The 13,074-nt window shown below is 38.8% G+C and overlaps 1 protein-coding gene across 2 annotated transcripts in view; it reads right to left on the bottom strand.

The window, feature by feature from the left end:
• LOC124777066 (sorting nexin-14-like) overlaps positions 1-9,216 on the bottom strand; it is a 235,220-nt gene extending 226,004 nt beyond the window's left edge. For both annotated transcript variants that reach the window (XM_047252339.1, XM_047252340.1), the window contains exon 1: positions 8,956-9,216. In XM_047252339.1, the coding sequence (XP_047108295.1) occupies positions 8,956-9,068 (113 nt within the window). In that variant the 5' untranslated portion in view covers positions 9,069-9,216. The remainder of the gene's footprint in view (positions 1-8,955) is intronic.
• Between the last annotated feature and the right edge of the window lie 3,858 nt (positions 9,217-13,074).

Below are 13,074 nucleotides of genomic sequence, written 5' to 3'. Positions count from 1 at the left end.
AGTGTCAGGTGGAATGGGCAACAGGGGAAAGGATGTGAGGAAGGATTAGAGGTAGGTGGTTCATGGCTGGGAGGGAGACAACAGGTCCACAGCGTAGGGACAGAGCACCCGTGAGCTTGTTCAGACCACAGAAAGGTGGAACTGGGTGCTACATTTATGTATTTATCACCATAGCTCTGAAGGATCATTTGCCTGAAAGAGAGCAATATCTTATTTATGAGTGTACCGACAACTCGGCACTTCAGCTATTCAATGAGTTGTAATTAAATTACTTGTGCAGAAATATATAAAACAGTAGAGCAAACTATATAAGTAGACAAGTGCAAATATAAAATTTTACTTTTTCTTCAATTTTGCCTTAATATTAATAGCAAAGTATAAAGGTATATTTTTACATCAAAAAGTATATTCACAAGTCTAGCTCTAGATTCAAGCAATAAATTGAAGTAACAGCCATAGCTTGTCATCGACACAACATTAAGATAAAGTCTTGAAGTACAATGAATCAGCCACAAAAAGCAAATGAAAAAGATAATGAAGAAAAGAACAAAACTGGTACTAAATACCGATGAATGTAAGACAGAAGCAGCAGGAAGACGTGATAGACAAGAGAAGAAAGAAGAAATAGTAGTAGGATAAACAAAAGTGGCAGAAGAAAGAGGAAAAAGAAACAGGGAGTTAAGTGTAGAAAGAAGAGGAGTGCGAAAAAGAATAAATCATCAGATCCATGTAACAGTCTTCTTCTTCTTCTTCTTCTTCTTCCCCCCCCCCCCCCCCCCACCCCACCCCCACCCCACCCCCCTCGTGGACTGCACTTGGACTATCTGCTCGTATATCTGGTACTGGAACTTGTGCTACAGACTGGTCTTATTTTGAACGTTCCTACACCAGATTTCTCTTTAGCCTGCAATGACTATGCATCTTTAGACCTATCATTGTTTGTGTCTGTACCCATTCCTTGGAGCTTCTAGGGTGGTACTGTAATAAATATATGTAGTTCAGTTATGAAACCAAGTTCTGAGCTATGCAACAGACCCTGTTTCTGTCTGGACACACTTAGATCTGAACATGTGCTAAAGACTTAAACTTTCTTGAAACATTCTTAAACCAGAGTGTGAGCTGGATAAGCTTCATCATGTAAGTGTGCATATAAAGTGCATTCCATGGAGCTGCTGAAGAGCTGAACAAAGCTGTATAATAATAATACACCAATAACAACAATGTAATAAATGAAAAATATAGCACTTCCTTATTTATTCAGTAGTGATTTCGAAGTTCAGGATAGAATTGGAATTTTTTAAGCTGTCATTGGGGAACAGCTACCACCATAAGAAAAAGCTGCATGAACATCAGGAATGATAACATCAGGAAGAGATGATGGCGGGACAGGAACAGCCAGTTGCATGGCAAATGCAGAATATAAAATTCTTTGAAAACAAGCAACAGCTGTTAAAGCAGATCCTACAGCACTAAGTCCAGGGATTGGACAAAGATATTTAAACACTGGAAGAAATGCATGCTTGAACATAAATGTAGATTACAGCCAAGCCCACATGTTGTGCTTTTGTATTTGACCACAGATGGCATCTGTGCAATGTCCTCAATACACTGCAAGTGTCAACTGTGGTGAGAACAGTGTTCTGTGTAGCTGTGAGTGCACTATGTTGGAGCTAAGGTAACTGAAATCATCTGCTAAGTCCAACACAAATGAAAGTGTCTGCTGAGTGATAGTGACAGACAGCCATTGAAGAGGATTGTAAGGAAAAATAAGGGGATGACAGCTTCAAAAGTCACTGCAGAACTGAATTTCACACTCATGAACTCTGTCAACACCAAAACAAAAAGAAGGAAGCTCTACAAGCAGGGAATCACAGGGAGAGCTGGAATTCCAGAATGACACATAAGTGATGCAAATGCCCATAGCAAGAAAACGTGGTGCCAAAGTCATAAAACCTGGACCTCAGGTCAATTGGAGAAAGTTATTTGGTCAGCTGAGTCTTGTTTCATATGGTTTCCAAGTTCTGGCCGACTTTAAGTCCCAAGAGTGAAACTAGGCAGAGGCTCGGCGTTACATTTGGGCAGCCATATCAAGGTACTCCGAGGCCCACATGGTTACTCTGCAAGGCTGTGTTACTGCCAAAGATTATGTGACCATTCTGGCTGATCAGTTCCATTCCATGGTGTAATGTTTGCCCCAAGGGTGATGCTATGTTCCAAGATGACAGAGCCACTGTCCACACAGCTCTCATAGTCCAGGACTGGTTTTGTGAGTACAATGATGAATTGTTATATCTCTCCTGGTCACCACAGTCATGAAATCTTAATATTATTGAGACTTTGTGGTTTACTTTAGTTAGAAGGTGCAGAATTCCATCTAACTCCATTGGTGTTACCTGAACTTCCCACCACAAAGAACCTGTATTTATTCATTCTCAAATGAGTGAAAGCCATTTCGAAACCAACAGTTTCCTTGACCATATTTGGCACGGTAATGTGTTGCGTACTTGGTGTTTCCATATCTTTATCCAACCCCGTATATCCAAAGAATTAAATCAAATAGTTGCTACAATTTCTAATATTTAGTGAGGAAAGTAGCGACTTAGACTCTTATTAGCAGTAGCTGAATTTTCAGTCAGAGGTTGTTTGGGGACTTTTCCTGAGATTTCTGAAAACGGAACACTGCTTTATGATGGCCCATTAAAGAGTAATTGCATTCAGTACTGCTCAGTTCTGTCTTGGACCAACATCATGATGCTATGCTGAGCTGTTGTCACAGTGCTGACAATCACATAACATTACTTTTGCATCTGTACATAGTCTGCGGGTTGCTGCACTACTTAGTGTTTTGATCTGTTTATTTTGTTGCCTGCATGTTATAAGCTTTTCAGCTATTGTGAAGGTGGGTAATTAACATAAAAAATTAAATAAAACACAATTACATTATTACTTGCCCTGAGCTACTGAAGACCACAGGTCCGTTATACCAAAATACCCAGAAAATATCTATGAACAACATCTGAGATTTTATGGAATTCAGGTTCACCTTGTATATTTGAAGATTTGCAATGTGATTGCCAGTTGTCTTCCAATACGACACTCAACAAGCTGATTCAGAAACTAAATCTTCTTTTAGAAGACCATTTTAGCATGTTACCTAGTAATCTCCACGCACATATATAGAAATGGCCACATTGAAATTCATGCAGTGCCAGAAAAAGGATAGCAATCACCCTCATTTTACTGTGCTACAATAGAACTTTGATGGTGTTGCCACTGCTTATCTCTGATCTAAAAGTACAGTTATCAGACTTTAAAGTTGTCTAGTCTGTCACTGGAGGAAGACCTCACTGTTCCAACAACTCACAAAGTCTCTGCAGCAACTCAAAGAACATTGACTGTGACACAGTAAGTGGCTGAAGTGTGAGAAAGCAAAAATCTATAACAAAGCTATCGTTACTGTCTTCTTTATCCTCTAATGCTTCATTCTCTTAACATGTTACTCCATCATAATAAAGTTATAGGAAAATTGCAAGTTAGTGTCATACGTAAATTACTTGGGGGTTACCCACTCAGCTAAATCTCGCACAGATTATTTTAAGATTCACACTTGTCTTTGTCTATTATCAATGAAGATGTGTATCAGTCTACTACATCTCCAATGCAGCAATTAATGAAGTTTAGACAACTTACATAAAGCTATTACCCCTTACAAGGCAAACTGTTATTTCAGCCAGTTATATAGAAGTTAAATGAGAATTAACATTATGTGCTAGTTGAAATAATTTTTAAGGCTTCCAATACACTGACGTGACAAGTCATGGGGTAGCGATGTCCACATAAACATATGGCGGTAGTATTGTGTACACAAAGTATAAAAGGGCAGTTCATTGGCAGAACTGTCATTTGTACTCAGATGATTCATGTGAAACTGTTTCCTACATAATTATAGCCATGTGACAGGAATTAACAGACTCTGAACGCAGACTGGTAGTTGGAGCCAGATGCATGGGACATTCCATTTCAGAAATAGTTAGGGAATTCAATATCCCAAGCTCAAATGTCAACAGTGTGCTGACAATACCAAATTTCAGGCATTACCTATCACCACGGACTGCGCAGTGGCCAACAGCCTTCAGTTAATGACCAAGAGCAGCGGCATTTGTGTACACTTGTCAGTGTTAAGAAACAAAGAACATTGGGCAAAACAACTGCAAAAATTAATGTGGGATATACGACAAACATACCCGTTAGGACAGTGCAGCGAAATTTGGCATTAATGGGCTACGGCAGCAGACAACCGACTCGAGTGCCTCTGCTATTGGCACATCACTTACAGTGTCTGTCCTGGGTTTGTTACCATATTAGTTGGACTCTAGATGACTGGAAAACTGTGGCCTGGTGGGATGAGTCCCAATTTCAGTTGGTAAGAGCTGACGGTAGGGTTCAACTGTGGTGCAGACTTCACGAAGCCATGGACCCAAAATGTCAACAAGGCACTTTGCAAGCTGGTGGTGGCTCCATAATGGTGTGGGTTGGATTTACAAGGAATTGATTGTGTCCTCTGGTCCAGCTGAACTGATCAGTGACTGGAAATGGTTATGTTCATCTACTTGGGAGACCATTCACAGTCATCCATGGAGTTCATGTTCACAAACAATGTCATGTCACCGAGCCACACTTGTTCATGACTGGTGTGAAGAACATTCTCGGCAATTTGAGTGAATGATTTGGCTACTGAAATCGCCTGACATGAATCCCACCGACATTTACGGGACATAAACCATGCACCAGCAACACGTTTGCAATTGTGGATGGCTGTAGAGGCAACATGGCTCAATATTTCTGCAGGGGAATTCCAAAGACTTGTTGAGTCCAAGCCATGAGTTGCTGCACTAGGCAAAAGGGTGTCTGACACAATATTAGGAGATATCCCATTACTTCTGCACCTCAGTAACATGTGTTACTTAAACATCAAATTCGTGAAGTTTTTAGCGTAGTTTCAGAGATCATCCCTCTTGAAGGTTTGAATTCTATGGCACGATCACAATGCCCCCCCCCCCTCCCCCCGCCCCCCCCCATAAAAAGTTGTACAACTACTTAAAATGTCACATCATAATGAAATCATCCACATTATCATGTTCTGTTATGGCTGAACTAGATTTATTTGTTCAGCAGACAATATAAAGAAGGAATTAGATTGACTGCGCCAATAAGTGGTTATGTGTTTCATCACGCCAATGGGTCGCATCACTGGTCACCAAGCATAACCTCAAAGAGTCATAATCGCCCTTTGGCACACTCAGATTTTTGGTCATTGCCCAATCTGAAGATGTTACCTCCCAAATTCCATGAACAGAGGAATTAATTGCCGGATTACCAGGAGGGATATATAGAGGGTGATTCAAAAAGAATACCACAACTTTAGGAATTTAAAACTCTGCAACAACAAAAGGCAGAGCTAAGCACTATCTGTCGGCGAATTAAGGGAGCTATAAAGTTTCATTTAGTTGTACATTTGTTCGCCATTTCAGCCAATAAAGTTTTTTGTCCCTTTTTCTTCGAAGGTGCTACTGTAACTGGACTACAGTATCTGGAGATGTTAGAGAATTGGCTGTTCCCTCAGCTCGAACAAGAAGCTCAACAATTCATATTTCAGCAGGATGGAGCGCCACCACATTGGCACTTATCTGTCCGTAACTACCTGAACGTCAACTACCCGAGGCGATGGATCGGCCGCCAGGCAGCCCGTGACAGAGCACTTCATCACTGGCCTCCAAGAAGCCCTGATCTTACCCCCTGCGATTTTTTCTTATGGGGGTATGTTAAGGATATGGTGTTTCGGCCACCTCTCCCAGCCACCATTGATGATTTGAAACGAGAAATAACAGCAGCTATCCAAACTGTTACGCCTGATATGCTACAGAGAGTGTGGAACGAGTTGGAGTATCTGGTTGATATTGCTTGTGTGTCTGGAGGGTGCCATATTGAACATCTCTGAACTTGTTTTTGAGTGAAAAAAAAAACCTTTTTAAATACTCTTTGTAATGATGTATAACAGGAGGTTATATTATGTTTCTTTCATTAAATACACATTTTTAAAGTTGTGGTATTCTTTTTGAATCACCCTGTATTTCAAAGATAGGTAGATGTCTATCTGCAATTCCACCCACAATAACAGACAAAGAAGATAATGGTTATTAATATGCCTTTTGGGCTCTTCTTCGAATACAACTGCTTACCATGTGGAACCAGATGTGATTTTATAACATTTTAGCACAATTTTGAGCAATCAGTATATCACTTTTTCAGAGCACAGAATATACTGATGACATCATCAGAACAGGTGCAATCTGAACACTCATATGATGAACCTGCAAACATTACTTCACACTTTATAAAGCAATAGTCTCAAATGTCACTACATGAGATCCACTTTCTTTCTACCTGCACTAAAATTCTTACAACACTGCAAATCAGCAACAACTAGACAAGAATGGTCCCAGAGCAACTCACAGCACATACAAACAATCAACAAACTGCCTGCTTCTAACAGTCTCAAAAAATTACAGTCCTTTATTAGCAATGTGAGTGATTCCACTGTTTTGGTATCAGCAAGAGCGGGCCACAGCAGGCAGTCTACTGGGTGACCAGTTATGAAACTCCAGTTGTATGCACCCTTAATACTGCTACCTCAGCATCCTGCACTCCACAAGCTGTCCTATAATGGGCCAGGTTACCTCATGACCGTGCATGGACAGCGCTTTTCAAACCTACATGTCAACAAGCAAGGCTTTTTGCCAAAATGACAATGCCTGGACGAATATACCTACGCCTCCATACAGCCGAAGTTCACTTGGACTGGAGACTTGTCTCTCATCACGCAATGTTGGACCTGTCCTGTTCTGACATCACACTATGCTTCTGACATATTTCCTACATGACTATGGCCACATGACAGGAATTAATACACTCTGATGGTGCCATGCTGCACTTCCACTCTGATCCTGACTTCAACTCCAATCTCAGCATAAGATGGGTGCCTCCTCTGTCCACACCAGCTACTATACGCAGTCACAGGCCTGCTACTTGCCAGAGCTAGCTCGATGCTATCAGATTTGGAATTTGGTTCACTCTACTGGAGCCATTAAGTGCATGCCAGTGCTTCATACTATGCTGAGTCAAACTTGTTGCTTCCTGGACTGCCTACAGCACCTGTCACCTCTCTGTGTTCCCACCACCTACTCAACAAGGCTGTCCCAGCAGGCTGCTGCAGCACTGCCAACATCACAGTCCACCTCCTCAGTGGTTTCTGTATATGGACACTTTCTGACTTTGCTATCACCACAAACCCAACATTACCCATTGCTTGAGGTCACCCAAGCTCAACATCCTGCTATCCTTGATTAACTACATAACAGTCAGCAACCTGGACTGCTACAACACAGAGTTAATAACCAACGTTGTTAAGCACTGTAATCCATTAAATCAACTAAAGATGGAAGGTATGACATTTGTAGAGCCTCTGAACTGTCAGGAGATGTTTATTAGACTGAAAGCAAATCTGAAATCAGCTCTTTATAAAGCAATGTCTAACCCTAAAAAATGTTTGATCATGTTGACAAATTATGTCCCAGAAGGGCTCTGAAGTATGTTTTTTGGACAAAAATGCGAAAATCTCAGGGCAATCAACAGCATACATGTCAAAGACAACAACAGCCCCCTCAATGAAGAAAGATATTGCTATCTCTAATATGCAGAAGTTCATTGTCTTCCAAACCTACCTTCATCCATTCTGTAAAAAGGATGTGTGTGATGTCATTTGAATGGAACCAGGAAGAGAATACAACAATGACAATACTTTGTTCGCATCAATGGTTCTTTTATTTTTTATATATTTTTAAATGTAGATTGTGGTAATGAACTTCTAAGATTACTTACTGCCAGACCACCAATCCCTGCAGCTGGCAGAATTCAAGAGTTTGTTTTTCTCCACTGAGGCACAGGTTCGAGCACAGACATTTTGGGTCATTTCATATTTGAGAATAAGAGAAGGTCATGACTAGCTGGGCCATGGACATACACTGTAGCAGTGGTTTGACATGGCTTGGAGCTCAGATAGTGTGCAGAAAAGAATCCCTATGGTGCTGGGTGAGATGGATACAATCACCACCTTCAAGGATGTCAGATGTTCTCTTTCACAGCCCAAGGCCGTTGCGCACTGCTCCCACTCCACATCAGGGCCACAGGGATTCTGTTCTGTACACCATCCCACCTCCAGCCATGTCAAAGCATTGTTACAAGCTGTGTCCATGACCCAATTACCCTAAACACTTCCTATTTCATAAACTTTAAAATACAGGATTTTGACTATGGGTAACACCCACAATCAGAATGGGCTCCATTGAAGATCGCGTTTTGTCTTAGATTCCTGTGTAACAAAGACCCCGTTGATACAAACGATCTATCATATGTCACAATGCCAGTCTCGCAGAACCATGCTTTTCACTGATAATAATGCAAAACGAATTGTCATTATATCCAATAAATATAATGTAATATCTCCGAAGCTTGTAACGAAATGGAGGAATTATGCAAGGTCAATGTTTAACGCCCAGTTGAGGAGAATGTCATTAGAGACGGGGCATCACCTCGAACTGGGTTGTTAGCCGCGTCCTTTTCCTAGGTACCATACCAATATTCACTTTAATCGATTTACGAAAATCATGGAAAACGTAGATCCGCGTGGCTAGAACGGGATTTGTACTTCAACCCTGATGAATGTGAGTAGAGTGTATTAAGCAGTGCGCCTCCTCGCTCTGTATAGCTAATGGGGGCTTGTGGATAAACGCTAATTGTATCACGACAGATGTCCAGCGGTGTTTACTGAAGCTACGCAAAGCTTATATAAATGAGTTTACGTCATGCAATTTTGTGACAAAAAGTCTAACAGCTTACCTTAAAGATAGGATAACAATTAAGGCAAGAGTAAAGATGGATAAAACTGAGGTGCGAGCAAATCTGTCGTTCCACAAGAGAAAAATAATAGTTTTCACATGTGATTCATCCATTTTCTTAGAACAACAATACAATGTAACGAGAAAGAAATGACATCACGGCGCATTACAACAATGCAAACTTCGTATATTTGACACAACTGCCCCCATGTTTACACACAAATCAGAGTTCTTATACTATTGACCGTCAAAGCCATGATGGTAAAAATTAGTAGAGCTGTCATGACGCACGGCCGCCTATAATAGAGGTGGCCGTGTATGACGTCAAAAACTTGAAGCAGACGTCCGCCACCTTCATTGCCCCAGACTTTACCAGTAGATGATTTGATCCTTACGAGTCGTGAAAGCTGTTTAATTCACGATACTTGCTTGTTTTGTTTATAAAGGTACTACTCACTCTGATCGTAGTCTAAAGTATAAAGGAGTTACATTTGTTGGAATGCGTGTTTCGTCATATGTATAAAATACAGATTTCTCAGAAAAAAGCGAATGAATAGAATGAGAAATGCCTGTGTTAATATGTTTCATTGGCTGAAATATCAGGAAGAAGCAGATTATTATGGTAAAATCCAATTCAAACCGGCTGTCACAGCACAATCACATCTTTGCACCGTCACATCTATGTGTACTCACACTGTCCATCACACAATGCCAACTCGCATGGCTATGATCAAGTATTTTTTGCGATCTTCACAACACGATTTTCAACTGGAATTTTATTTCCAATTCTTTTTACTCGTGAATTGTACACTCACTATGCGATAGCTCATATATGTGGGTGCTGGAGCCCGCTTTTGTACAAAAATGACATTCATTGGGCTCATATGGTTTGTATCTGATCTACTTTTCGCACTCCAAGTTACAGCCATATTGCAGTCAGTTTAAGTGAAAAATATTAAACACGGTATTGGTATGTTTAAAAATCTACCTTATAAATGCAGTAGATGCCAATGTGGTTCACTCACGTCGTATAATTCAGACTGCTACCTCATTGCTTCAATTACTTTCGTCATTTACCATAAAATTACGAATTGTAACAAAAGAAACAATAAAAAAGCAATTTAGAACAAATAATAAAAAACAAACAACAAGCAACTTTATCAACCACGAAAACCATGGCGAATCGAAATAAGGATATGTGTGCATGGCCATGTTTCAGGAGGAAATGAGCTTTAGGGTCAAATGATCAACAATGGATGGATGCCATCAGCCATCAAAACTATCTTCCCAATAAACCTTGACAATGCTGTAATGTGACGTGACGTGACATCCACTGTGGATGCTGCCATGTGAAATGAATAATTATGCATTACTTAGTTGCTACAGTACATTACTTACATGGTGGTGTAGCAATATATGTAAAAACACGTAATAATCGAGAGTATTACACTAGTATTCATAGTAGTGTATAGGTCACTCAGTAATGACCCACATACATTCCTTGAGAAACCTGAGGGGCTCTTAATGTACTTTAGTATACCAAAATGGGAGAAATATAATATTGTCTTCGGAGGAGACGTCAATTTACGTTTTGATGTTCTGCAGAACAAAGCACTGTGACAGAGCTCATATACTTGCTTCAACAATTTAATATATACTACGTTAACTGTAACCTACAAGGGGTTCAGCCTGTCTAGACAATATATTTACAAATATTAAGAGAACTTGCATATACACTAATATAATTAGTTTCCCTTTCTCGGATCATGATGCAGTATTTACCAGTCTTAGTAATGTACCTTCAGATTGCGCCGACCCAAAATCCAAAATTGTGACTACTAGACCAATGAGTACAAAGAGGATGGACAGGTTTAGACATGCCCTCACTTGCTTGAGTTGGGACTCCCTTTTTAGGATGCTTCAGCATTGTTCCTCTGATATAGTTTTTACTGAGATTTTCTATGTATTTTTAAATATATTCGAAAGTAACATCCCTTTAACAAATGTGCAGTAAATGTTACTAGTAATTACAAAAAAAAAGAAAAACATGGAATGGTATACTCCACAGTCAGGGCAATTGAAAAATACTGTTATTCTGTATTCTGGGCTGTATAAAATTGTAAATCAGAAGTGTACAAAGAATTGTATGCTAGAGCTAAGTATAAATACAGACTGGCAATCAATGAAGCAACGAAACTACATAATATAATAAACAAATACAAAAAAGCTTGGAGTGTAATTAACTTTATTGCTAACTAAACAAAGAGAAGACATTGTCATAACTCCAGAACAATTTAATAAATATTGTATAAAATCCATTGAAGAAATTAGTAGTTTGATAAGCAAACCTCCTGAAACTGCACCTAATGTAATGGGCAATTGCTATAAAAAGCCTTTCCTGATGACTTTCACGTTCACAGCAGGTAACCAAATACTATCCCGAAAATAGTGAAAAATTTCAAATCTTCATCTAGTGTTGATTATCATGATTTGTCATGTAATTTGTTGAAAGATGTTATAGACTTATATATAATTTATACTTTAACTAATTGTGTAAATGTCTAGTTGAAAGTAAGCTCCATGATAAACTAAAAATTTCTAGAAATGTCCTTATATATAAAAAAAGAGGTTAGAAGAACTGTCCCACTAGCTATAGAGCTATATCCATAACACCTGTTTTTTTCTAAAAAATTTCAAACGATAATGTACAGTCAAGTTTGTGTTTACTTGGGCAAATCAAATATAATCAGCGATAAACAATTAGGATTTAGGAAAGGTAAATCTACAACTGACACAAAGGATTCCCTAGTAAAATTGTCCTAGTTTTGTGACCAGAGCAGAGCATTTGATCGTGTAGAGAATAATATTTTGTTGAATAAGCTACTGTATTACGGTTCTGATGGCAACAGTATAAATATGTTTAAATCTTTCGTACAGAATCGCCAACAAGTTGTCTGCATTGGTAGAGAGAATTTGGTTTATGTTAGGTCTGGAGTGCCACAAGAGGCGATGCTCAGACATTTACTGTTTCTGTTAACAATTAATGATCTGCCTTAAGTCATAAATTCCCACACAATAATGTAAACCGATGACACAACTTTTCTACATTAAAGATCAGATCTAGCCACACTGAAAACACTGACCGAAAATACCTTTGCTCAATCTTGATTATGGTTCAGAGTGAATGATTTCTTGCTAAATGTAAGTAAAACCCAGCAACTTTACTTTAGGTTGGAGGAGATGCCTAACTGCCATAAAGTAGAAACCGTAAAATTTTTATATGTTACTATTGACAACAAATTGACCTGGGAACAAGTCATCAAAAATATATCAGGTAGGCTTTCAAGAGTTATTTATTTAATTAGAAATTTAAAAAGACATGTTCGAGATAACTATGTAAGATCAGCATACTTACCTTTCTTCCAAAGCATTATATCATACTGAATTTTCTTGTGGGTAGTAGTTGTCACAAAAAGGACATAGTAGTTTGGCAGAATAAAAGTGTTAAGATTAATCACTGATTTCAATAAATCAGAACACTGTAAACCTCTGTACATTAAATTTCAATTTCTGACAGTAATAAACCTATTTATTTATAATATTCTGTTGTACATTGGAAACAATTTTCAAAATTTAATTTGAGATTGATATTCTATTAATCATGTGTAGGCATGCCACATCACTGACTACACATCATTGACTATATAAGTGACAGAACTCCTACCTAGTCCTAGCACTAAGGATGTTTAACAGACTAAGCAAAGATTTCAAAGAATTCCCTGTAAATATTTTTGTAGCCAAATTGTATAAGCTACTAGTAAACAATCTTTTTTACACTTTGGATGATTTTTTGGGGATCAACGTACTGCTTTGTAATATGTGGTTTCTTCCTTTAACCATTTCATGCAAACTAAAGTACATGGAGAAATGTATGCTCTTAACTTTGTCTATTGCTGTAACGTGCTGAATGACAGTAAATTATTATTATTTTTATTATTATTATTATTATTATCATACAAATAAATTCCATTTAGTAATCGATCTGATCCTACCCACAGTGCTTTTTTCAGTTCAAGCTGCAGCCAGATTGTAATCCTTTTCATTGTAAAATATTGAATAC

The sequence above is a fragment of the Schistocerca piceifrons genome, chromosome 2, assembly GCF_021461385.2.
Source record: "Schistocerca piceifrons isolate TAMUIC-IGC-003096 chromosome 2, iqSchPice1.1, whole genome shotgun sequence".
In the NCBI taxonomy this organism is placed as follows: Eukaryota; Metazoa; Arthropoda; class Insecta; order Orthoptera; family Acrididae; genus Schistocerca; species Schistocerca piceifrons.
Note: the sequence above shows the minus strand (reverse complement) of the source record. Positions and strands in the feature narration are given on the sequence as shown.